Raw genomic sequence first — 27,874 nt, 5'->3', positions numbered from 1 at the left:
CTCTAAACTTTGTCACTGCATACGGGTAACCCAGTATTTCACTCAAAATTGGCATACTCGTGCCCCCATATAAGTCCCTAGTATATGGTACCTAGGGCATTGGAGATCCAGGGGATCCCTACGGGCTGCAGCATTTCTTTTGCCACACATAGTGGAGAAGTGTGGCACAATGGTTAGAGCGGCAGACCCTGATGCAGAGATCTGGCTGGGACCAAGGTTCAATTCCCGCCTCGGCGGGTCTTGGGCTCAATTCCCTTGGACCAGATAATTCTCGCCTCAGTGCCTAATCTAATTAATGGGTCCCACTCTGTAACTCTGGGCAATAGCTTGCTTAATCTCCACAACGGCCCTGACAGCGCTTGGATGCCTGGCTTCACCCTGGGGGTTGCTCAAGAGTAGGCGCCTCACAGGGAAAAGCCAGGAGGGGTTCCACAGCGGTATGCATACAGCGCCTTGAGACCCTAACGGCTGAGTAGTGCGCTATACAAGTGCGAAGTTTAAGTTTAAGTTTTACGTTTTTAGGGAGCGCATGCAAAGGCTTCTGCAGGACTGCCATTGCAGCCTGCGTGAAAAGGTGCATGCACCCTTTCACTGCCATTTACACTGCATCAGGTCACTTATAAGTCACCCCTATAGCAGACCCTTCAGCCCTGAGGGCAGGGTGCAGAGTACCTGTGTGTGAGGGCACCCCTGCACTAGCGGAGGTGACCCCACGACCTCCAGGACCATTTCCCTAGACTTCGTGAGTGCAGGGATGCCATTTTGCGCGTGTACTAGACATAGGTTACTACCTATGTCCAGCTACAAAATGGTAACTCCGAACATGGTCATGTTTGGTTTCAAACATGTTGAAATCATACTCCAATGCTTTTGCAAGTATTGGTTGTATGATTCCATGCACTCTGGGGGCTCGTTGGAGGACCCCCAGTATTCCCATTCCAGCCTTCTGAGGTTTTCCAGGCAGTCCAGCTGCTGCCACCTCTCAAGACAGGTTTCTGCCCTCCTGTTGCTTGAGCAGCTCAAGCCCAGGAAGGCAGAACAAAGGATTTCCTTTGGGAGAGGGGTGTGGCAGTCTCTCCCTTTGGAAATAGGTGATACAGGCTTTGGAGGGGTAGCCTCCCCCAGCCTTTGGAAATGCTTTGAAGGGCACAGATGGTGCCCTCCTTGCATAATCCAGTCTACACCGGTTCAGGGACCCCCAGTCCCTGCTCTGGCACGAAACTGGAAGAAGGAAAGGGAAGTGACCTCTCCCTTGCCCATCACCACCCCAGGTGTGGTGCTCAGTGTTCCTCCAGAGGGTCCCTGGGTTTTGCCATCTTGGAATCCAAGTTGACAGGGCCAGCAGGTGACGTCAGAGCCCTCCCCTGATAGATGCTTACCTGTTAGCTGACCAATCCGCCTTCCAGGGCTATTTAAGGTCTCTCTCTGTGGTGGTTCAGCAGATTGGGATTGCAAGACTACAGCAGGAATCCTCTGCATCCTTTACTTCACCTTCTTACCGAAGAAACTGCACCTGGACCCTCCAGGAACTGTACAACGGCAACAAAGAAGCAAAGATGACTTCTGCAACATTGTATCTTCAGCTCCTGCCAGCAACTGAAACTGTTTACCGGTCGTGCATCTCAGAGGACAGCCTGTTTTCAACCTGCACCAGAAGAACAAATTAATCTCCCTTGGAGTGAAGGAGTCACTTCACTGCTTCAGCAGGCACCCCTCTGCAACAACGACCGATTTTGTGGGACCCCTCTCCTGACTAGCTGCGTGGATCCTGCATCATGGGTGGTGGACTGAAGAGGTCCCGATGGTGCTGACGTCCAACTATGGTGGAGGTAAGAGCTTGCATCCCCACGCAAGACAGTACCCCCAGTGCACAGCGTATTTTGCAGTTGCCAAGGCCTGTTGGCATCCTTCTACGAAGTTCTTTGTGCACCGTGCAGCTCTGGAACCCAGCACTCCTTCGTGCGACGCACAGCTTACTGCGTGGTTCTCCGGTGGCGTGGGACACATTGTTATAGTGCTGCATGGGTCTCCTTTTGCACCTTCTTTGTCCCTGTGCTGTGGGACTCCTGTGTGTATTGCCTGGTCTTCTGAGGGCTCTGAGTTGCTGAGAGCCCCCTCTGACTCTCCCTTCTGGGTAGAGTCCACCAGGTCCCTCCTGGTCCTGGGCAGCGCCATTTTCTGCTAACCGGGAGCTTTGTGGGTGCTAAGGCTTGTTGGCAGAATCCAGTGACACAAACCAGACTACAATCATCCATCCGGCGTGGGACATCTGCATCAGCCAGGAACCCACATCTGTCTTTTTGGGTGCAGTACTGACTGTTGTTCTTCACCAGCAGTTCTTCTTTTGCATCTTCATCCGGGTTAGCAGGGGCTCCTGTTCTCCCTGGACTCTTCAGTGCTACTTGGACATGGACACTTCTTCCACAGATCTTCAGGTCCAGGAATCCATCATTGGTGTCTTGCAGTCTCTTTTGGTTCTTGCATAATCTTCTTTCTCGTGTGTTCTAGGAAAGTTACCGTGATTTACTCCTGCTTTCCTGGGCTATGGGGTGGGTTATATTACTTACCTTTGGTGTTTTCTAATACTCCTAGCACTCCACTATACACTACGCTTGCCTAGGTGGGAAACCGACATTCGCATTACACTTTCTTAGTATATGGTTTGTGTTCTCCCTGGGACCGTTTCTAACTATTGTGATTTTCACTATTTGCACTGCTTTCTAACTGTTTTTACAGCTATTTCTGCATACTAGTATAGATAATTTGTGTATTATTTACCTCCTAAGGGAGTATAGTCTCTATGGTATTTTTGGCATTTGTGTCACCAAAATAAAGTACCTTTATTTTTGTAACACTGAGTATTTTCTTTCATGTGAGTAAGTACTGTGTGACTACAGAGGTATTGCATGAGCTTTGCATGTCTCCTAGTTAGGCATTGGCTGCTCATCCACACTACCCCTAGAGCGCCTGGCTTCTAGACACTGTCTACATTTCACTAATAAAGGATAACTGGACCTGGTATAAGGCGCAAGTCCCTTAGGTACCCACTACAAACCAGGCCTGCCTCCTGCAGAAGGTCAGGCATGTTGGGGAGCCTCTCGTGGCGAACCACCAAGCGCTCGATGAGTGGTGAACCTCAGCTGTATGGCACAGTTGGGAGCCACTAGGATGACAGGTTTGCTGAAGCCTCAGAGCCACAAATGGAAGGACAGGTGGAAAAGCATAGGCTAATATCATTGACCAATTCATCGATAGAGTATTGCCCATGGATTGTGGGTATGGGAATCTGGAGGCAAAGTTTGGGCATTTAGCGTGTTCTGCTGTGGCAAAAAGGTTCATGTCAGAACATATCTCCATCGCTGGAAGTGCAGGAAGAGGACTCCCAGGTGGAGTTCCCACTCATGGTCTTGTTGCTGCATCCCACTGAAGAGGTCTGCAAAGTTGTTGTCCACTCTCGAAGGTACTCAGCCAGCATATGGATCCTGTGGTGGAGAGCCCACCTCCAAATGGCCTGGGCTAGCTGAGAAAGCAGGGAACAGTAAGTGCCTCTTTGTTTCTGCAGATAATGCATGACTGTATGCTTTCTTTCTGGATGAGGACTACCTTACTCACAATGTAGTGAAGAAAGGCCTTCATGATCTTGTGATCTTCAACGCATTGAAAGACTGCACCCTTGCAGGGCTGGGATAGACCTTGCCCATTTGAACATGGAGGATAGTACCTAAATATGGTTGGATCTGAAGGGGTTGGAGGTAGGACTTCCCTGTGTTGATGGTAAACTTCCTATTGTGTAAGAGGTTTATAGTAGCCAGTGTGTGTGCATGACACTGCTCCTGCATTATGCTCCATATCAGCCAATCAACCAGGTATGGAAATGCATGGATGCCCTCTATCAGAAAGTCCACTGCTACTACTGGGAGGCATTTAGTAAATTCTTGAGGTGTGGTGGTGACCCTGAAAAGCAGCACATTGAACTGATAGTGTTTTCCACTTACCTCAAAATGGAGGTAGTGATGCCACACTAGATGAACCAGGATGAGGAAATAGGTGCCTCTGAGGTCAAGTGCAGACATGAAGTTGCTTTGCTGTAGCAGCGGAATAACATCCTAAAGAGTGACCACATGGAAATGTTCTGAGAGGATGTAATCGTTGAGTGGCCCGAGGTCCAGGATTGCCCTGAGGAATCCATCATTCTTAGGAATGAGGAAGAAGAGAGAATACATTCCTCTGCCCTGCAGGTGTTGTGGCACAGGCTCTATAGCCCCCTTGAAAAGAAGCGCTTGGTGGTATGCTGGGAGACGTAAAAGTGAGCTCCAAACAACAACCATGTTGAATGATGGCTAATACCCACTGGTCTGAGGTGACAAGTTGCAAGGTGGGGAAGAACCTCTGAAGTCATCCCCCTACAGGTGCTGTGTGGTCCGGGGGGGGGGGGGGGGGGGGGGAAAAGGTAGGGCAAGTCATTGCTTGGTGGGGGCAGTTCCTTTCAGGGAGCTGCCCTTACCTCTACCTTTACAGCTGCTGCCCCAGTATGCCCCTTGGAAGCAGACCCTTGTAGAGGGTCGCTGAGCCTACTGATGCTGGAAGGAAGCAGAGGATGACCTGCGAAAGGAACCACTAGGGGTGGGAAAGAAGGTGGAATAGGTGTGGTTAAAGATATGACTGAAAAAGGATCCTTTTAAGAGTCATCCAGGTACGAAAAAATCTAGTGACTGTTTCTCTTTAGAAAGGCCACTACCCGGTGCAATACATTTGTGATTTATATGCACAAGGATATGGAAGTAAGTGCCTCAAAGGTCTAGAGACATCATGAAATCTCCTAGATTCAGCACCTGAAGGATGTCCTGCAGCATGACCATCCTAACAATTGTTACTTTTTATATTTGGTCAGCTGTCTCAGATTTAGCACCCGCCTCCATTTGCCTGGTCTTTTCTTTATAAGGAAGACATCTGAATAAAAACCTGTGTTTAGGTGAGTATAGGTGACTTCCTCTATAGCACATTGTGTAGGAGTGATTGAATTTCTTTAACAGAAAGATGTTGGTGTGACCTCCGGCGAGGAGGATTTCAAGGAGAACTTGAGTAAATTATAAGGTGTGACCATTAGGTCCAACACCCAACAAACCAAATAGATGATACTCTGAATGATTCTTATCTGTGTCCCATGGCTGCAGTTCTTTTTTGAGGAGCCTGCCGGGAATAAGCAGCTGGTGGAGCTCTGTACTGCTTGTGGGTATTGGTGGAGATAACCTTTTTGAACCTGGGAATATGGTGGGTACCTCTATGCTTCATAGTTTCCCCAGTATGAATAATACCCGCTTCCTCTAGCTCCTTGAAAAGACCAAAAACAACACTGATGTAAACTCCCTCAAGGATCACTCCGTCTCTGTACCTTTTTCATCAATTGTAACACATCTTCAACATATTTCCCAAACAGGGTCCCTCCATCATAAGTCTAGTCCAATAAGACAAACCATATACTAAAAAAATGGAATGCGAACAAGATACCCCCACCTAGGTAAGTAAAATGTGTAGATGGGAGCTGGGATTACTTAAAACCCACAGAGGTAAGTAACACAATACCCCCAGCGACCAGGAATGCAGGAGTAAAACACTGGATTTTCCCCAAACCTCCCAAAAGGAGGAAAAGAAGAAAATGAAGACACTCAGAGAAGACTGCAAGAAAAATGAGAGGTGGATTCTAAGGGGAATTCCTGAAGAAAGAAGACCTGTGGAGAGAGGAGACCAGGTCCAAGAGTCACAGTGGAGTCCAGGAGGGGTAGGAGGTACTACCCCACCCAGCTGTGGACGCAGGAGTTAGTCAACGGTAATGAAGAACAGGCCAGCACTGCAGCCCTGGAGTCAGAGAAGAGTTCCTGATGGATGCAGAAGATGTCCCACGCCGGAAGGAAGATTGCAGGCAGGTGTCGGGGCAGAATTTCCACCAACAAGCCTTGGCAAAGGAAAACACGCGGTTTGTGGAAAAGAAGTGCTGCCGGGGACCAGCAAGGCCCAGGAGGACTCAAACCAGGAGGGGGAGTCACAGGGGACCCTCAGCATCGCTGAGAGCCCACAGGAGCGGAGGCAGCACCGACAGGACGGGGACACAGGAGTCGGAGAAGAAGCCCATGCAGCACCACAAAAGAGGATCCCAGGCTGCAGGAGAACCACGCAGGCGGCTGTGCTTTGCAGGACGGAGTGCCAGGGGCTGGCGCTACACGTCGCCTGGAGATCCCTTGGAGGAGATGCAAACAACCCTTGGCAGCTGCAAGAGACACGGTGCACAGGTGTACTGTCCTGTGTGGGAAGACAGGGGCTTATCTTCACCAAAGTTGGAAAGCTGACAGAGAGGACCAAGAGGACTACTCCGGACCACCACCCATAATGCAAGATCCACGCAGCTCAGCAGGAGAGGGGATCCAGGCAGCCGGTTGTCGCTTGTTGTAGGTGCCTGCGGTTGCAGGGGAGTGACTCCTTCACTCCAAGGGAGATTCCTTTTTCTTCTGAAGAGGCTGAAGAGTTGCAGTCTTTTGAGGATGCACGGCGGGGGAAATGTTGCAAAGCTGGCAGGAGCCCTGGAAACAATGTTGCTGAAGAGTCCTTTCTTCTTGGAAGCAGCGCAAATGTGAATAGAGAAATTAACAAATTGATAAGGTGCCAGTTTGAGTGTAAGTTTATGGAAAGGAGTAGGAAAATATCACTCCTTAAGAGAAGAGGATCGAGGGCAAAACAGGCTATTTGAAAGAAAGAAGCGGATCATAAGGTGATCGCACTGAGGGAAGCAGCTGCAACGAGAAACCCTATTAAATTTTGGGCTATTATTTCCGAGGGGAGCGGAAATCGCAAAACTCTTTTTGCTCCCCTGATAATAGAGGGTGACTGGAGGTTCTATATTTGGGCCTTTTATGCTGAAAACCGGGTGGTGGACCATGGGAAAGTAGTGACAGTACTAAATGGGGATAGCGAAGTGGTCAATATGGGCTCACCTTCCGTGCTCGAGTTAGAGGGAATTATAAATTGAATGCGCTTATCAGGAGCCATGGGTCCCGACGAGGTACAGATGACACTAATTAAAAGGGAGCCTTAGCTCTGGGCAAGACTTCTCCACCCAGTATTTTGCGCCTGGTACTTTCAAGGTATTATCCTTAAATCTTGGAATGGTAGTATCATACTCCCCTTATACAAAAAGGGTGATAAAACAGTAGCTTCAAACTAGCAACAAATTACCTTGTTAGATGCAACAGGCAAGATATTTGTGAAAAATATTCTAACACAATTAACAGAGTGGGTAGAGAAAAATAATATTCTTCCAGTGGAACAGGAAGGCGTTAGAAAGGCCCATAACATCTAAAAATGCTAACAATTATTGACAAATATGTTCAGACTAGGGGAGAGGGGAATGGTTTATGCAGTGTTTATTAATTACTGCCTCACATTTGATAGAGTGGACAGGAAGATCTAGTGGTGGAAACTTCAGGAGCTAGGGGTTCCGCCTTGCCTGCTGCGATTAGTGATTGCCCTGCACTCTTCGACTTGGTGTAAAATCCTTATGGGTGGACAGCAGGGCCTGGCTTAAACATTTCTAACTAAAAATGGCCTGAAGAAGGGCTGTTTATTGGCTCCATTGCTATTTTCACTATACATCTATGACCTCCCCAAAATCCTCAGTAGTGCGAAGGGTTATGGCCCAGCTGTGGGTGGCCGACCATTCGCCTGCCTATTATATGCAGATGATATAGTTGTCTTTGATCTCAAGGGCCTAAATCAACGTCTGTCCGATCTAAATTCTTACTCAGTGAAACACCACCTGAGAATTAATACATTTAAGTCTCAGCTTGTTTGCTTCACGGGGAAAAAAACAGAAGGAAAGTTTGTTCCCCTTGTTTCTTGGATCAACATAAGTTGGAGCGGGTAGATGCATATCAGTTTCTGGGAAAAATCTTTTTGGCCACGATAAATTATCAAGATCACATTTGCAATAATATTAGTAAGGCTCTCTCACATGCTCAAGGCTTAGTGGCTTTTTTCAATGCAAACGGTAAATGCCATTTTTCACATCTATTGTCTGCCTATCAGGCTAAGATCCCAGTTACTCTTTTGTATGAGATGGAATGCATAGATATAGACAAATGGGACTGACTTTCTTGATAAAACAGAAAGCCTGATCTTAAGACGCTTGCTTCTTGCAATAACTCGGCTTCAGGGGCAGCTCTTAGACTGGAATTTGGAATTAAGAATATCTTTGTACAGGGTCTAGCCGCTGTGATCTGGAGGGTACATTTCCTTTTACACAGTGAGAAATCTAAACTGAGAACCCTGGCTATTAATGAATTTTTTAACAATTTGCAAAGGAAAATCCAGGTTTTTTAGAGATTACATTTATGCTATCCAGTTTATAGAGCTGGATCCGGATTACATTTCTGTGACTCCCCCTATAATCCTAAAACATTTTTTGAAGGACATAAAATGGTCCTAAGGCTTCTTGTTGGCTCTTGAGTTGTGCCGCCCTAAAAGAGGACTCGAGAATGTAATCAAGTCAGTGTCTCTGAAAGTGGTTCAACCCTACCTGACTTGGAATCTCCCACATGGTGTGAGATGACGTTTTGTACTGATTAGACTTGATAGAGTACCTCTGAGGGACTTCATTTCCGAATGGGATGGTGCCACTAATTTGTGTGACTTGTGTCATGGAGGGGTACAGAAAATTAAGCATATTTTATTTGTCTGCCCAGTTTTAGACGCTCAGAGGAAATTATGATTAAAACCCCTCTACCTGAGGTTAAATATTAGATCTTAAAGAGAGGCTTTAGACTTATGTTATAACTCCCGAAATGAAAGATTTTGATTTAGGATTTTTAATTTTTTTTAAACTTTCCAGCAGTTACATCAATCTCTGGGGTTTAGATTGCCTAGTGGGCCCTTGCGTGGAAATTAAGTATCACAGTGACTGCATGGGTCTTTTAGAGTTTTTTCTGAAGCTTTGAGGGAGGAGGGGCCTTCTGAACGGGGTTACTTAGAATTTTTAGTATCAAATATTGCCATTTATTGAAAGTATCTGTAATGAGTGAAGTATTTCGAATGATTTGATGGTTTGGAGCTTAATTTTTTTTATGTATTAATTTATTATGTATTTATATTGTTTTGTACCACTATACATGTGGATCTCTTTGGAGTTCCAAATCATGATGATAAAAAATTGAAGCAGCGTGTTTGGTTCTGGAGGTGCCAGTTGCAGTTACGGAGGCCAGAAGTAAAAGCAGAGGTTGCAGAGGAGTCCTGCTGGAATCTAGCAAGCCAAATCTGAGGACTCACCCAAGAGAGAGACCCTAAATAGCCCTGAAAGGGGGATTGGTCACCTAACCAGGTAAGCACCTATCAGGAGGGGGCTCTGCCGTCACCTGCCTGGAAACAAGATGGTAGAACCCAGGGATCCTCTGGAGGAGCTCTGGGCACCACCCCTGGGGTGGCGATGGACAGGGGAGTGGTCACTCCGCTTTCCATTGCCCAGTTTCATGCCAGAGCAGGTATTGTGTGGGGCGAGAGGGGGGCGGTGGTGGAGGGGGGGGGGGGGTTGCCTTCAAAGCAAACCAGTGGCTTAGGAAGGCTACCACTCCCAAGCCAGTCACACCTATTTACAAAGGGAGAGGCTGTTACCTCACTCTCCCAAAGGAAATTCTTTGTTCTGCCTTCCTGGGCTTGATCAGATCGAGCAGCAGGAGGGCAGAAACCTGAGGGGTGGCAGCAGCTGGGCTGCCCAGAAAACCCTGTAAGACTGGTGGTAGCATATGCTGGGGGTCCTCTAAGGAGCACCCAGAGTGCATGGAATCATACTTCCAATACTTGCAACAGTATTGGGGTATGATTCTGACATGTTTGATACCAAACATGCCCAGGTTTGGAGTTACCATTATGTAGCTGGACATAAGTAGTGAACTATGTCCAGTACACGCGTAAAGTGGCATGCCGGCACTCACAAAGCTCAGGAAAATTGATCTGCAGTTTGTGGGGGCACCTCGGATAGTGTAGGGGTGCCTTCACACACAGGTACCTGCACCCTGCCCTCTGGGCTAAGAGGGAATAACACAGGGGTGAGTTATGGTGACCTGGTGTAGTGACCTGTAGTGAAAACAGGTGCATGCACGCGTTTCACGCAGGCTGCAATGGCAGATCTGCAGAACCATTTGCATGGGCTCCCTATTGGTGGCAGAATAACTGTTGCAGCCCATAGGGATCACCTGGAACCCCAATGCCCTGGGTACTTACGTACCATATACTAGGGACTTACATGGGGGGGGGATGGGTAACAAAGGGGGCAGGGGTAGACCAGAATGCCAATTGCGGGAAGAAAAAGGTACAATTTAGAGGAGTAAGCAAATCTGCGGGGGTCCTGGTTGGCAGGAACCCAATAGACACATTCAAACATACTGACAACAGGCAGAAAATGGGAGTAATCACGCCAAGAAAGAGGGTACTTTCCTACAATTAATTTTAAAGCTTAAATCCTTATGTGATTAACTATAGGTATAGCCTTTACAGACCTTCTAGAGGACTCCTTAAAGTTATACAGTAAACAGTTTATTCACTGGCACCAGAATTTAAAGAACTTGGATGCTCTTTTTAGGAGAGCCTGGAATCTTCTGGTATAATTCTAAGGGGAACTGGCAGCAGGTGATGAGTGGTGTCACATAATCGTCTCACTCATCTCACTCATCTACTGTAAAAGACTGCTGATTGTGAATAATTTCCTCCTCTTCCTGCTTAGCATCATCATCCTCTTGCACATAATCATCATAAACGGCAACATGATTCAGTATCCTGGGCTGTGCAGGTTGCCTCTGTTGAGGCACTGGACTTCTCACCTGATGGATCAAACAAGGCGTACGGATGGGGGAAAGAAAACAATTGTGCTTGAAAAGGTGGATTCCCTGATTCAGGATATCTTTTATGGTAATTATTGATTATTTGGCAAAGGTCCATAATCAGACCAACCAGAATCTGCCTCATAAGTTCTTGATGGCCATTTCATCATGAGCAATCATATGTGTTTTGTTCTTGAAAGGATTCTTAAGACCTTAATTTAACATGAGACCTTTCCTAAAAAGAAAAGATTCATTAAATGTACTCACTGTCCTCCTCCTTGCCTAAGTCCTGCGATTTCATGTGAAGCTGGGATGGGCTGTACGCAGTGGCAAAGCAATGGTCATCTTTGTCATCCTCAGACCCTCCTAATTGAAGGAGAAGCATAGGTGGCAATGGATAGGCTTGACCTGAGGAAGTCTGGTCTGTTCCACTGGGAATAAATTCTGTTGGTTTTGTCAATGGACCAGTCAATGGTGCTGCTCTTACTGTCTCCAACGACAGCAGTAATGTAGCACTTGACATGCATATCACTGACGCTGATGTAGTTGTTGATACAAGAGCCTACAACAAGATTGTCAACAGTCGTAGTTGCAGTCAGCGATGTGGTGGTCATAGGTGTCGACTGTCTTGCAAACAATTTTTCGTCAAAGCATGTTTCAGCAACAGCGGTCTTTGGACTAATTTGTGATCCCTGAAGAAACAGAATTGCTTCAAGAAAGAGCTGGTGGTTCAGACCCGATTTATTTATTTGTTTAAAGAAGGAACATGTGGTCAAAGAACCTCTTTTTGAGTTTTTTCCAGACATGGATGGTATCATTTTTTTTCCTTGCTTAAGGAGACCTTAAGAGGAGGTTCCACTGAGGGGCCTTTTTTCTCAAGCCTTTCTCTCTTCTGGTCTTTTTTTTTTGTGGTCGATGATATTTCTTCTCCTTCATCTCCAGAAACTGGAGTTTCCATGGCTATCTTCTTCAGAAGTCTGTCTTCTCTGTCCTTCAGGGTTTTGTCAGTATCCACATTCCCTGAGATTGCAATGATGCTGCAGGTAAAGACACTCTTTATGTGGCTCTTCAGTGAATAGTTTTGAGTTTACCAAAGATTTTACAGGGTTTAAAAAAATATATCTTTTTTAAAGCCCTCTGACCTTATTTTTCCTGTCAAAATTCAGCAGCCAAAATGTTACCTTCTAACGGGTGGTAGGTAGGGTTCAATCAAAGTTCAACTGATGCTGGAGATCAGTTATCAAGCTGAAGAAAACCAAGCAGAGCTCAGGGACATTCCCTTCACACTACGTGCATAAAGAAATCTAAGGTATGGTGGCCCTAGAGGGGAAGAGTGATCCAAGAACTTCATCCCGATTTGTTGGAGTTTGCTGCTTTACAAAATGAAGTCAATATGCTACCTATGTCACATTTTGAGCTTTGCTGTTTAATATTTTGCTTTGCACTACTTATGTTTACTGTGGAACTCCCACCTCGACAATGGAGAAGATTCAAACATGAATCTATGAAAGATTCAATACTGGAGAGTCCTTATATATTTTTATGGAGGAAAAGCTGTACATGCCTTAGAGTAAACATGGTAGCTGGGCAAACAAATAATAAAGATCATGTGGTCTTTCCAAGGGAAGCAGGTAGTACAGGATGTGTAAAACGGAGTACTTTCCATTTCCATCACCTCCATTACCCTAAAGTAATTCCTATGTGACCTGGCAAATCAGGCTGGAAATAGCCCATGTATTAGTGACCATTTTTTAAGCTTTATGGTCCTCGTATTTTCCTATCTTCAGTGTAGATTCTTTTTCAGTGATTCACAATCTTTCAATAGAGCACTCAAACAACTCTGAATCAAATTAAATAATTTAAATTCCAGTTGGAGTCTGTATCCCTGTGTACTGTAGATTTCAGGGATGCGATTATAAGTAATTCAAGACACATCAGAAACCAAAACGAAACAAAGAAAAACATGTAGCCATAAACTGGCTCCATCACCGTATGCAGAGCAGAGTGCATAGCAGATGAATCTACAACACATTTGCTGCAATAATCATGTTCTGTAGTAACTTATTTTAATCATTTGTTTAACTTCACCAAGCAACATTGGATGGAACACTTTAACATGCCTTTTAAATGAGATATTTTGAGATCGGCATGTTGCACTGGCAGAAGTTACAATATTTGTCGAGTAAAAGACTGCCAATACCATAGATTGTTTTATACTCTTTATCCCCTCCTCTGAAGAATGCTCTCTCTCCTCATCATAGAGTTTTCACTTCACTCTGTTACAAGTAGAGAGGAAACTATCATAACATTTAAATCTCTTGATTTAATTAGACTTTAAATGAACATATTACTTATCATTGCTAAATCTAATTCTACTGGATACTCTAACTGCAAATTCCTCACCTTGTGAATAGCCCCAGACATGATTCAGAGAATTTTCTCAGAAATTCTCTTGTGTGCTGGTTGACGACATCATGTGTCTCCATGTGAGGTCTGTACCATTCTGGAAGTGACTTCAGGGCCACATATTGTCACCTCCTTGTGTCGACATCAGTTTCTTTCTGATATCTGTCCACGCCACTGGACGTGCAGTTCATATTAACCAGATTTGATGGTGTGCAGATCTCTAAATTGAACCTTTTCAGAGATGAAGCTTACTCTAAAGAAAAGGGGGGAGAAAAGGCTGGCAATGAATCTGCAGTTAGATTATTCACCAGAAAGAATGTTACTGAGGGTAAGCAACTTGTTCTTCAGATGGATACTTCTAACCACAAATTCCTCATCTTGTGAATAGATACCAAAGCAGTACCTCTCCATGTGGCAGGCCTTTGGAATGGCTGACACCAAGAGCTCCTGCAGGACTGAATGGGCAAAGTGTCCCTCCCTTTGGACATGGCTGCCCAGACAGTATGCTTTGCCCACACAGTGAGCCTGCAGGACTTCCAGAAGCTTCTTGGCTAACAATTGCACATCTTTATGCAAAGCACAATCCATCTAGAGATGGTACGTTTTTTTTTTGCACCCCTTTGCCTTCTTTGTCTCAGAGCACCCCACAAAGAGTTGATCAAACACCAGATGGCCCCTAGTGCAATTGAAACAGAAGCTTAAGGTTCACTTTGGATCCAAGAAGTGGAGTCTTTCTTCCTTCTTGGATGGAGGAGTTGGGGCAAAGAACGCGGGCAGGGTGATGGACTGCCAGATAAGAAAGGGTGTCACAACTGTGGGAAGTAACGCCTCCTTAGTACTTAGCACTAATGCATCAGGATAAAAAATGGTGTGCAGTTGCTAGACAGAGTGCTTGCAGCTCACTCATGCAACAAGCCGACATGCATGACAGATGGCAACTGTACACTGCTCAAATGGGATGCACCTCAGGCATGTGAGAATCAAATTTAGGTCCCACTAAAGCAACATAAAAGGTTTTGGCCAGAACATGTTTAAGTCTTTAGAAAATGCATTAGCAGGTGATTTAAACAATGGCTGATCAAGCAAGCATTAAAATGTTCATAGGACTGACAAATTAGCTTTAACAGTAGCCAAAGAAAGGCCTTGCTGGGCTAGGAATATGGAGAAAAAAGTAGGACATCAGATTACTGGTTTTGGGCCTGGTCTTTCTGAAGGGTCATCCACAGACTTTTTGCCTTCCTCCTACTTTTTGCTCAGATTGTTTTTGTTGGCCTTGGTACTGTGCACTGTACCACTGCTAACCAGTGCCAACGTGGACTCTCCTTAAACCAAGGTAGAATTGGTTGATATCCATTTGGCATATTTAATTTAGTTTAAATTCCTTAGCAAAGAGGGACTAAATGTACCCAGGGACTGTAAACTAAATGCTACAAGTGGGCTTGCAACATTGATTGTGCAATACACCTTAGTAGCCCTGTAAACATGTCTTAGGCCTGTCAGTGCAGAGCCTGGGAGTGCATTTTAAACCACCATTTCAACCTGGCAAAATAAACTTTTTGCTAGGCCCAAACCCCTCTTTTTTAATGCATATAAGTCAACCCGGTTAGGCCCTGGACAGCCCAGAAGGCAGGGTGTACTGTATTTAAAATTTGGGATGTGCACATTTAACTTTTACATGTTCCAGTACTGAAAAGCTCTTAATTTTTTTTTCACTGCTGCATCTCTCTCATAGGATAACATTGGAGTTGCCTTATTACATTGTAGAAGTGTGATTTTCAAATGGTAACGGATACTTGTCTATGTTTGGTGTCCTAATTTAAAATCCTAACTTATGGTTAAGTCAGATTTTAAATTACAATTCTGAAATGCCACTTTTCGAAAGTTGGACATTTTTTGCCTTATGGCCATCTCTGGTCACATGACTGGGGGTAGTTGACAGTTGGGCTTTGTGTATTCCTCCTAGATTGCCACACACAATGGGATCGTAAGGGGTGACTGGATGGATCATCTTGGGCAGGATGGCAGGGAGGAGCTGGGTAAAGCCTCAACTACACCTGAATAGGCTGTATCTTGCCTTCACTGAAAGGGCTGCATACACCTGTAGTTAGTCTGGGGCCAGGGCCAGGAAGGCAGAGCATCTATGCACTTCAAAGACATGCCTCTAGAAGCTTCTACACTTCAAAGGCACAACTGAGCATAAAATAAGAACCTCTAGCATCACCACTTCAGTACATTTATAGTCCGTTGGATACCCTCGCAGGAAGAACCACCGCTTTGCGCTACAAGGACTGCCATTCTGCTGGACTGCTGCTCTAAAGGAACTGCTGCCCTCTTGCCTGGGAAAGAAGACTTAGACCCATAACTTCATTTTGAACCCAGGACCACAGAGTGACTCAAAGGGCTAGTCGGCTTGCCTCTTGATCTGAGCCTCAGGGACATAAATGTCTCCCCATACAGCTCCTAGAGAAGTCTTCAGCGAGCACCTGACCTCACAAGTGGTGCCAGTCAGGTCCTAGACCCTTGTTGTGTCTAACTAGCTCCTGAAATCAAGCTTTTAGGCTCTTCGCAACCAGGCCCATCGACACCGGAATCGCAGCAAAATCCAGCATGAGCCGCCTCCAGCCTGTCTCTTCCCACAGCAACACTGACAGCCTGTGGGAGACTGCCAGCATGAGGCTCCAGCCCATCCATTTGCGACGCCCGGCCTGTTCGCCCCATGACAATTGCCTCCTGCGATGCTCTCCTTGCTCTTCGTGACGCTCTCCAATGCGAATGGGACTCTTGGCAAATAACTGGATGAGGGTAAAATTTCAGTGGGGCTAATCTGGGACTGCATTGGGCCCGCGCCTTGAGGTCAGCATAATGTTTTGACTTTGACCAGGTTCACCACAACTAGATATCCCTGGTGGGTGTTTTCTGCTTTCAGGCATTATTTCAAAGTTTATTCTTTTTAAATGTGCAATTCAGGGTCTACTGATTGTAGTTTTGTCATTTTGGTCTTGTTTCATTTATTGAGTTCAGATCTATTTTTCTAACCTAGTGTGGGGTCTTTTAAAGTATTGTTTTGTCGTTTTACTGTTTAAAGTATTGCACAAATACTTTACACATTGCCTCTAAGTTAAGCTTGACTGCTCTGTGCAAACCTACCAGGAGGTTGAGCACAGGTTAATTTGGGGTTTGCTTGTGCCTTACCCTAAACAGGATTGAGGTTGCTTCTTCACCAGGGCTCACCCTTTAGTCAACCGATAACACAATTTCTAACAACTGGGTCTGCAAGAGTAGAATATGCTGAGAACAACACTAAACAACAAACTTCTCCCAGCATTCCACAGAGGGATGCCTGACTACTAAAATTACAATTCAATTAAGCTTTATTTTGGTAACTAGTACCATAAAAGCACAAAACATACACAAAGAAAAACCATCACATTTCATATACATTAAAAATAAGTTAAGAAAGATAAAAATCGATACATACAATAATAAATACTACTGGGCCCAGAACTTAAACATAAAATTGCGCACAGAATACTCTGATGCCATATATATAAAAATATATACATAAAAAAATATATATATATAAATCTGTGCATAATGCAATAGTTTGTTCAACGACCAACACCAAATACAGTAACTAAGAGGAGAAGCACTTCCCTAGATGATTTACAGAGTCGATTGCAAAGATTCGCATTTTTAACCACAGATCCAACACAGTCACTGCACAACTTCTTTGGCCCAACAGCACAGTGGTATTAGGAATACACACACTAATTTAGAATTCATTCCACGAAATGTGCGGAACTATGACCGTCATTGGGAAGGCAACCTGCAATTATGTAAAACTATACATACAAGGCAACTCCACATGAAGAAGATAAAATCTTTGCTCTGTTGGGCCACATAACACCAAGAAATTTAGCAAAAGCAGTAACTAAAACATGATGCATATCTGATTTAAGAATTAGTAGAGCTATAGCAGACCTACAGACACCAAGCAGCCTGCAGGTAGGTGCAAGCCACTTCCTGCAAGGGATTACATAAGCAGGAAAGACAAAAAAGTACATGGGGCAAATTTTCAATAGGGGCGTTACAAGCTGGGCATACCGTACTTCCGTCACATGACCAACTGCTAGTGAATGATCTTAATGGTAAGGTTCCTACACGAAATTGAAAGTACAGCTTCCTGTCCTTAAGAGTCGAGATTATGTCCCAAAGTGCCTCACAGCTGCGCGCATCCTTCAGATCAGTAAAAACATGACAGCTTGGAATTAATTGCTACATACGGTTGTTCAGAATCTACCATCTTCCAATACTTATTTTTAATGTCAAGCTTCGAGGGAAAGGCAGCAGTAGTTGGGCAATCCCAGAGCTTGCACCAACCAAGCGAATACAGCAAAGCCTTGACATATCTAAACCAGGGGACACTAAGAGAGCGATCAGCTTCAACTACATCTTGGAAGGCTTTGGTATATGCGGCAAACTCCGGAGTAGTACAGAGCTGTCTCCAAAACAGGAGAGGACATAAACTAGCTTTAGGGCCTATTCCCCTGATGACCAGATCCTTGAAAAGAGCAAACAGCGGGATGCTAAATGGTAGAGAAACAAGTTTCCTTAAAAAGATATTTTTAACTGCAGATATTTCTTGAGCTTTAACACAGCCCCATAGCTCAGCAGCAGATAACTTGGAACTAACAGCCTTAGTCTCCTAGATCTGAAGTGCCAGGCAGATCGGTTTGGCATATGAGGTGCTAAAGTCCCTGACTAGAACCACAGTGTACTGTTTTTGCTTCAACGCCACCTTGGCGATATGAAATTTCCAAAACAAATTTTCAGACATTGTTAAACCAAGGTAACCAAAAGATATCACCTTTTCAAGCGGCGTGCCTCCAAGAACTACCTTCCCTTTGTATGATTTGTGGGCAACACAGCAATCAGCAATGATGCACCCGTCACAACCGTTTTCTCTGTGTAGGGTAAGGAGAGGGGTCTGCCACCAGTCCAAATGTGGTCCCACAACCACCTCTGCAGGCCTTCTGCAGTCTTCTCAGAAACCTTGATGAAATGTTATGGATTTCTTTGGTCGTAAGCCCACTTAGACTGCAGAGCCAGCCTGTGCCACCTAGCATGGTTCATTAGTAGGAGGCCAAGAAGCCTAGAAGCCTCTGAGCCACTCTCACTGGGACCCAGTAAAAGATTGAAACATCGAGATCATAGCCCAAATGTCCTCAACTCGTTGAGGCTGAGGGAAGGCTGAGAATAGTAATGTATCCAGGATGGATCCAATGAACAGGAGCCTCTGGATGAGACCTGTGTGGCGTTGGCACACTGATTGAGAAACCCAAGAATGATATCAGGTTGTGTGGAGGTGGTTCACGACGGACTGAGGAAAGCCCTCCTTCAGCAAGCAATCAGTCATCGAGATATGACGAAACTAGTATCACCACCCTCCAAAGACGTGTAGCGACCACCACCATCAGTTTTGTGAACACCCTAGATGTGCTGGTGAATGCATGATTGGAATGTGAAAATAAGCGTGCTGCAATTTTCAACACCACCATCCAATCGCCTGGATCCAGGGCAGAGAAAACCTTGGCCAAACTGATGATTCTGAACTGGTCCTTTTTGAGGAAGAAATTAATTGGGCGAACATCTGAAATAGGAAAAAAGTCCTTTGTCCTTTTTGGGCACTAGAAAATAATAGGAGTAGCACTAGTTTAGATTTCTGATGCTGGCACCCTCCTTATGACTAGATTGTCCAAGAGAGCCTGGACTCCTTTCAGAGGAATGGACAAGTGGTTGTGGTGTAAGTGACATGGAAAGGGAGTGTAGGTAGTAACCATCCTAAACTATTTGAGTCATCCATCTTTCTAAGGTTATGCTTTGCCACCCATGATGGCAATAACGTATCCTGCCTCCAGGTGGGTGACAATGTAACCTAGAGGGCCTACTAAAGGCGTTTTGCAGTGGCTGCGGGGAAAGGGGAGGTGGTGGTCTAGGATTGGGTAGTGTGTTACCCCCGGAGGCCTGGGCGCTATCTACCAGATCCCCGACCTATATCAGAAAAGATTTAGGTGGTCTTTTGTGTGGAGGCACAGGTTTTGGCATTGCCTTTTTCAGATGTTCATTCTGAACTTTGAAAAAGGCGATGTTCTTGGGGAAACTGCTGTACAGGTGTTAAAAGACTCAGCATGAGCGCAATAGCTTTACTCTCTTTAAAGTGCTCTAGAGTGAGTCCGCCTTGTCTCCAAAGACATGGGTGCCATCGAATGACATGTACACGAGTGATGCTTGGATATCATTGGAGAAGCGCTCGATTTCATCATTGTGTTGCACCAAAGCACCACGCTGACAGCTGCCCTATCCCAAAACAAAAAGGTAGTATCTACACCTGACCTTTGCATACATCTTGCCACATCTTGGCCAACTGGTATGATCTAACATAGATTGGTTAGGAGGTCACCAGGGACCGCAGGAAAGATATCGCTCACCATGTCTCAAAGCGTTACGCCCCAGAAGGCAACTTCACTTCACATACCCGAGGGCAAGACTGGCAGAGAGGACATTTTTTCCCCAAAGAAGGCCTTTCAACTGTCTCGAGGTGTAGTTCTGAAGGAACTAGGGTTAAACTTGCAAATGGAGGCTTGTACTAGGAGACATCTTCCCCTTCGTCATCACTATGCACTCAGGGTTTTCAAATCATTGTGGAGTCTGATTGAGGTTATGAGGGAGAAAAGTGCGCTTCTGGCTCAGGAGGATTCACTTTTCAACATACTAAGACTATAGTCTTTCTCTGGCATTGACGCAGAGGGAACCAGTGTGAGTCTGGGAGCCGGGTGAGGATTTAAGCAGCTGTTGGGCAAGGAGTCAGGGCGGACCCTAAGACAGAGCCTAGAGCAACAGTCTGGATGAGGGACAGGTCTACTGGCAGTGAACCGACTGAAGGCCTTCTCAGATGTGTGGGGCCCACAGGCACATCAGAGAGAGAGAGTGATAAGATTACCAGACATGCACAATATAGTCTCTTTCAAGGCTTAGATCTGTTGCAGCATCGATGACCCAGGAATTTGGGTTAGATTGAGATGAGCTGCAGGATCAGTTCCATGGCAGGGGAATGAAGACCAAGAGGCATCCTAACATCCACTTTACTTCTCCTTGCAAGTGGTGGGAGGAAGGAGAATCACACTTTGTCTTATGTTTCATTTTAGACTTTGACTTACCTTAAGATTTGGAGTGGGGTGACTATCCTTCACGTCAATGGCTGGAGGAGCAGAACGTGGAGTTTGGCCTTGAAGTCTTGATTAGGCTCCAATTTAATTTGAGTGCCGCTGTATCATGATTTAGAGTCAGACAAGGAGCCCAGACAAAAGATACAGACTTCATGGGGGTCCGTCACGGACATGTGTTCGTGGCAATCCTTGTTGGGTGTAAATCCTGTACTTCTGGGGAAAGACATGACCCTTGCACACTGTAGAACTGTATAGGCAATCCCTCTGTCAAAGGCAGAAACAAGGGCGTGAGCTCCAGATCCACGTCAGAAGATGCAGAAAGAAGGGAACACACAGTGATGTGTGGAGGTGGCTTTCATATGTGGCCTCAACATCACTTTTGGGGTGGGACAGATCTGACGCCAAGTTGCACGTCACCTACAGGGATGTAATGGAACCGCTAAGAAAAATCTCTAGATCCACTCTGGTGTCTGAGAGTATTCACAAGGTAAGGAATCTGACGGGAGAAGAAATTCATCAGAAAGTATTGATTTAAGTTATAGAAATATGATTATCCCTACATATTTATAAAATCCACACGCATAATTACCTGATGTGTCCCCAGTCCACTCCCTCGAAAAATAAGTGACTCTTGATTTCTTCCACACCACCTAAACCAATTCTGTTCTCTGAATCAGTGCAGAATCTGAAGAAAAATAAAAAACATTATTAACTGCACAGCATACTCCAACTGCTGTACCAGACTAAGATCTCTCCTATATGCTCAAACTACTTTAAAGAGGTTTGTTGAAAACCTCTTTAAAGTAGTGGCATAGTAAACGGTACCATTTGACATACTAAACTGTACCATTTGGATGTTGTAAGAGAAACAATATAGTTAATACAGATTATCAGAAAAAACAGGATGTGATTTATTAAAAAAACATTCTGACTACTGAAATGAAATCTCTGCTGGCAAGGTAGAGCTAACAATGGCCACTGAATACTATTAGAATGTTCAGCTTTTGTGAACAGATTATTGCCTTATTGCCTGCTGCTGAGACCCGTTCTTAAGGCACTGAACCAGAGTTACAGACCCAAACCGCAGGCAAGGGCTTATACTGAGCCAGAAGGCTTTTAACAACCAGTTTAGCCCGGGGCAGAAGGGATAATCTGCAATTCGATGATTCCACTCCATTCTTCTATTGTTTTCCGCATAGTGGGTGAGAGTAAAAAGTAAGCGTAGACACAAAAGTATGAGGACCATGCAGGAAGGTATAGTTGCCAGGAGAACTAACGAATGTAGATCTGCAACAACCAAAGAATTCCAGGGAGGTGGGTGGGCGCATGTAAACAACACGCTACGTCCAGATGCTCACAGAATAAGTAACATATTCCGTTTGTAGAATGTGTAGCTGTAGATATACATGCTCTGCCTAGATTGTATATCAGTATTCTCAGTGGTTATTCTGGAGGATGATACAGAGAACTAACAGAATTCTTAGAACAGTTTCGCCAAATCTAGATTGTTTGCTCGCTAAAATATCCACACAGTATTGTTTGGTGAATGTGTGTGAAGTGGACCAGGTGGCTGCCCTACAGATGTCGGCTACGTTGCTGAGGAAAGCCATAGTGGCTCATTTTTTCGAGTGGAATGAAGCTGGGCAAGGCTGGCAAAGCCTTTTATTCTTAATTTAGCAGGTGTTAATACATTTGACCATCCATCTAGCCATGCCTGCCTTTGAAAGAGCGTGTCCTTTGTGTGGCTTGGTAAGAGAGACAAAAAGTTGCTGAGTTTTACAAAAGGGCTTGGTCTACTCAATGTAATACATGAGGGCATGCTTGACATAAAGGGTGTAAAGGCTCTCTCTGCCACAGTGTCTGGTTGTTGGAAGAAAACCTTGGGCTCAAATGATTGAGGTGGAAGTGGGATACAACTTTTGGAAGGAATCTGGAGTTAGTTCTAGGGATAAGTCTGTAATCACGAACATGAAAGAAAGGTTCTTTAAAGGGAAAGAGCCTGCAATTCACTAACATCTAAGAGATGTGATAGCGCTAAGGAAAGAAACCTTCCAGTAAAGGAATTGTAATGAACACAAATGTAGAAGTTGAAAAGGAGGGTCTATGAGTCCAATAAGGAGAACATTAAGATTTCAAACAGGGAAAGAGGGCACCGTGGGTGGAATAACCCACTTGAGTCCTTCCATGAACGCCATAATGACAGTGATTTTGAATAAAGAAGTGCTCCCTGTTCTGCATGTAAGCCGCAATAGCAGCTATGTGAAGTATGAAGTGTGGGCGAGCCCAGATTTCTGTAGATGAACACAGTGGCAGATAATATAATGAAATTCAAATCAAATCAAAAACATTTATAAAGCGTGCTACTCACCCGTGAGAGTCTCAAGGCGCTAGGGGGAGGGGGTTACTGCTGCTCGAAGAGCCAGGTCTTGAGTTGCCTCCGGAATGCGAGGTGGTCCTGAGGTTGGTGGGGAGGGAATTCCATGTCTTGGCCGCCAGGTAGGAGGATTTCCCACCTGCCGTGGTGCGGCGGATGCGAGGGACGGCGGCGAGTGCGAGGTTGGCGGAGTGAAGTTGACGGGTGGGCGTGTAGAAACTGAGGCGACGGTTGAGGTATTCGGGTCCCTTGTTGTGGAGGGCTTTGTGTGCGTGGGTGAGGAAAATTCAAATTGAACTGCGTCTTTTCACGTAAAAAATGCAGTAGCGAACAAATCTTTTTAATTTAGCAGCATATCAGGCTTATATGTTGGGCCTGCGTGCTTCTTTGAGGATAGACATGCATTGCTGAGGGAGGTTAAAACAGCCTAACTCTAGGACTTTAGGAGCCAGATCACTAGATGGAGTTGGATGGGATGTCTGACTGCACTGTGATTCTGCACAAGAAGGTGAAGCCTGTTGAAGAGCTTCTTGTGAGGAACCACTGACATTTCTGGAAGGGCCAAGAAGGATGGTTATGTGGCCTATGTGGGCACTACCAGGATGATAGGGAGGGATGTTTGCTGATCCTTTCGAACCACGTAAGGAGGGAGTGGCAGAAGAGGAAAAGTATAAGCACATATTCTTGACCAATTCATCCAAAGTGCATTGCCTTTGGACTGTAGGAACCCAGAGGAGAAGCTTTGTTATTTTGCATTATGGGAGGTGGCAAAGAGGTCGATTTTTTGGAAAGCCCCAACAACGGAAGTATGACTTGTGGTTGGAGTTTTCCCATTTGCATTCTGCTGAGGAGTGTGGTGTAGTGTGAATGTGAATGGCAACCCTTTTGGCACATGAAAGACTTCATAGAGTGATGATGCGAGTGTTAAAACGTGGTGAAGTGAATGCAGGTTTAGAATGCTGGCTTGGGGTTACATGCAGACGAATAAAGACGTCTAACACATATCTGTGTGTGTTGCATATTCATTGGCACATACCCAGGCTGCGGAGGACGCTACAACTGGCGACAAGATAGGGGATAAGTAACTTGAAGATCAACAATGCGCAGTAGATCAGAGTTTCCATACTAAGGTAAATATCCCACCATTGGAAAGATTGGAACAGCAGTGGGAAGGAGAACCATTTTGCAATGGTTTGCAAGTCGAAGGAAAAAGTGCATCGCGACGAGAAGACAAAATGGCCGACCAAACTTTTCAGAAGTGACGCTCGACACACCCACAAGGCCAAGCAACAACATCAGTTGAGACAAATCGACACCAAATAAAGTTGATCATCATCTAACTCATTGTCAAAAGGTTTGTCAGTATCAAGTGAAAATGAAGACAATGATTGTGCAATGTTGATGTTTACGTCAGAACAATACACAAATGCTGGACTGGCTGCATGTGAAGAAAAATACCAGTCAAAGAAAAGTCGACATAAACAAGCACCCAAGTCATTCAAACATTGTCCAAAGATTAAACTGAAGATAAATGGTCATTCAATACCTTTCTACATCGACAGTGACACCTCGATATACATTATGCCTGACTAAAAATATCATGAACTATTTCCAATGCAAAGACTGGTGCCACGAACACCAAAGTGTACACATGGGCTGCATCAATACCCTTGAAAAATAACAGTTCACTGGTAGCGACTATGAAGCACAAGAAAACAAAAGTGCAAGCACCCATTCACGTGCTTCAAGCTACTCCTGTTTACTCAGTTTCAGCACAGCTGCAGATATGGAAGTGTTTTCAGTGAATTACACCATTAATGCTCATCAGAAAATAGTAAACCAGTTTCTTTTATCATTTCATGGATTACGAAAATGTAAACTAAGAAAGAACAGTTGCATAATAATGAGGATGTCTGTCCTATTGCTCAAAGACACAGAAGAATTGCTTTTCATTTATATGAAGCTGTTGAAAAGGAACTTGAATCATTACTTAAGCATGACATCACTCAGCCTTCTACTGATCTGTTGCCATTGGTTTCTCGCATAGTGATAGTGCCCAAAAGGACAATGAAGGAGCTGTGTGGATATGCGTCAAGTGAACAAGGCAACTGAAATAATAACATATAGGTCTGCACATTGATTACATAACGCAAGTGAATGGTGCAAAAGTCTTCTTTTGACTTGATTTGAATAAAAGATATCATCAGTTGGAATTCAAGGGGAATTGCTTGTACATTACAACCTTTTCTATACATATTGGTCTGCTTTGATACAAAAGCCTAAGTTTGGGTGTGTCAACGCTACAGTAGTTGTTGACACTAGCTCAATCGGATTAGGCACAGACCTTGCACAAAACAATGGACACCCAAGTGTTCAAAAAGATATTGTAGCATATGCAAGCAAACGTTTGTCCCAGACTGAACGTGCTCATTCACAAACTGAAAAAGAAAGTTTAGCAGTGATTAGAGCTTATGAACATTCCCATGCGTTCCTAGAATGAAAGCCTTTCACACTTGTGACAGATCATCAGGCCTTTGCTGACCATCTTTGGAAATCCAAAGGGCAAGAAGCCTCTGTGCATTGAACGTTGGGGTCTACAATTACAAGAGTACAACTACACAATTGTGGATTGTCCAGGGAAGGATAAAAACACTGCTGACTACTACTTCAGAGTGCCTCTACAGTGTTAAGGTACCCCATCAAAGACAGCTGAGGCCTACATAAACTTCATAATTAAATCAAACACACCACCTGCCATTTTGTTGGAACAAACCGTCATGTTAAAACTGAAAGACATTATTACACATCAGTCAAGGAACCAACAAACTTGACCTGATACCAATGACAGATGTTTGAGAATGTCAAAGATGAACTGTTCATGACACAAGAAGGCATTATCCTGAGAGGTTCGAGAATTGTCATTACGGATAGTCTGCAACAACAGATGAATGAAGTAGCCCATGAAGGCCACCGTGGAAAACGAGCTCTAGGAGATAGAGTCTGGTTTCCTCATCTCAATGAAAGAGTTTAAGGTCTGTCATTGATGCAACTGCCTGTCACTAACAACTACTCAACACCCATCAAACATGTCAGAGTTACCAAAGCATGCATGGAAAAGAATTACTGTTGACTTTTTTAGTCCACTTGACAACAGACCTCACGTGATGGTGACTATGGATGAATACTCCTGCTTTCCATTAATAGAAAATCTCTCATCTATCACCCAGGAAAGAGTCCTGAGAGATTAGCTGGCATCTTTGCAACATGGGGCATCCCACAATTCTAAAATCTGACAAAGGCCCACCTTTCAACAGCCAAGAACTTAGAGACTTTCTCAGTCTGCTTAATGTGAAGCATCAGAAGAGCACACCTCTTTGGCCACAGACTAATGGTCTTGTTGAATGTTTCAAGAGTACATTAATGAAAGCTGTTCAGCGTGCCGCATTAGAAAAGCTCGACCTAAAGACTGCCTTGAATTCTACCTACAAGCTTATCGTTCGACTCCTAACTTGGCCAAAGGTGAAAGCCCTGCAACTTTGATATCCATGAGAGCAATAATGAACAAGTTACCTAAGAATCAACACAAGATAAAGAAATGATAAGGAGAGCCGTACAAAGGACTTGGAACGTGAAAAATAAAATGATGGCCTATGTCATCAAAAGATGACATACAAAGACATTCTTTTCACAAGAGGAGATTGAGTGTTTGCCCATAAGCTGAGAAACCGTAAATCTGATGCTCCAACTGATGCCGAGCCATTCCAAGTTGTAACTGGCAAAGGACACATGGTGACTGCCCAATGTCCCGGGAAATACATCCAAGAAAGGGTTGCATCTGAAGGGGCTGAAGGTAAGAGTTGACAATATTTATTGTGAAGCTGAGATAGTAGACTGCTGTTGCTTGCACTCTTGATCAGCCAATCTTTCAAGTACAGGGAATAGGTGAATGATGTTGTTTCCGAGATGCACAGCAAGACAGTTTGAAAATAGTCTGAGGGCAGTGGTGCTCCTGAATGGCAACACATTGAATTGATGATGCTGGCCAGTTACATGAAGTGAAAGTAGCAGAGATGAGTGGGATGTATGAGTTATGTGAACGTGGGCATCCTTCTGACCAAGAACCGTCATGAAGTCGCCTTGCTGCCACTGAGGGATGACATCCTGCAGTGTGACCGTGTTCCCAGTGGACATGCCCGTGCTGAGGGGCCTAAGTTCGAGTATTGGCCTTAAAGACTCATCTTTCTTGGGGATGAAAAAGTACAGGGAACACACTCCTTTTTCCCTATGCTGCAATGTTGCTGGTTCTATTGCTACTTTGAAGATAAGTGCCTGAACCTCTTCTTGAAGAAGATGCTGGTGTTCTGCAAGAGGGGGATGTTTGCAAGTGGCATGTTTGGCAGAGTGAGCTGCAGGCAGTAGCTAAATTTAATGATGGAGAGGACCCCTTTGGTTGGAGGTGCTCTCTTCCCGATGAGGAAGAAATCCCTGTAATCACCCCTCCCTGACGAGTTTAGTGTGATAGGGAGGATTTCAAGGAAGGTCGATGTTTGGAGTAGGTGGCTCGTTTAGCAGCATCTACTTTGGCCCTTCTTCTGGTGGTCTTACCATTGTAACCCACCCATGAGTCCCTGTCTATTTGCTGCTGTTGGTAGTGCTGCTGCCGCCTCTGGTAGGAAGCGAAAATGCCAGAGGAAGTGCTTTTGCTACCTCCCCTAAATTGTGGCCTGTGAAAGGATCCCCGGGGAGGAGGGGTTTGAAGAGCCTTAGCGGTCTGTGTTCTTTTTCAGGTTTTCAAGCTTCTGATCGGCCTGTGGTTCAAGCAAACGTGTTACGGCTAACTGCAGGTTTAGCCGATGCTGTTGGACTTCTGGCTTAAAGCCGGAAATACAGAACAAGGTGGGATGCCTAACTAGGATGCTGGTGTTACCACCCCGGGCTGCGGTGTCAGCTGTGTCATGAGTGCTGCAGATGGTGGAGTTTGCAATGGTTTTGCCTTTGGCACCAGCCCT

The 27,874-nt window shown here is 44.9% G+C and overlaps 1 protein-coding gene across 3 annotated transcripts in view; it reads right to left on the bottom strand.

Moving 5' to 3' along the window:
* STK38L (serine/threonine kinase 38 like) overlaps positions 1-27,874 on the bottom strand; it is a 402,183-nt gene that overhangs the window by 49,182 nt on the left and 325,127 nt on the right. For all 3 annotated transcript variants that reach the window (XR_011202284.1, XM_069228620.1, XM_069228621.1), the window contains exon 12: positions 21,081-21,176. Coding sequence is in view for 2 of the 3 variants with exons in the window: in XM_069228620.1 (XP_069084721.1) it covers positions 21,081-21,176 (96 nt within the window). In the remaining variant the exon portion in view is untranslated. The remainder of the gene's footprint in view (positions 1-21,080; positions 21,177-27,874) is intronic.

This window comes from Pleurodeles waltl, chromosome 4_1, assembly GCF_031143425.1.
Source record: "Pleurodeles waltl isolate 20211129_DDA chromosome 4_1, aPleWal1.hap1.20221129, whole genome shotgun sequence".
NCBI lineage: Eukaryota > Metazoa > Chordata > Amphibia > Caudata > Salamandridae > Pleurodeles > Pleurodeles waltl.
The sequence above is the reverse complement of the archived record's forward strand: the minus strand, read 5'-3'. Positions and strand labels throughout refer to the sequence as shown.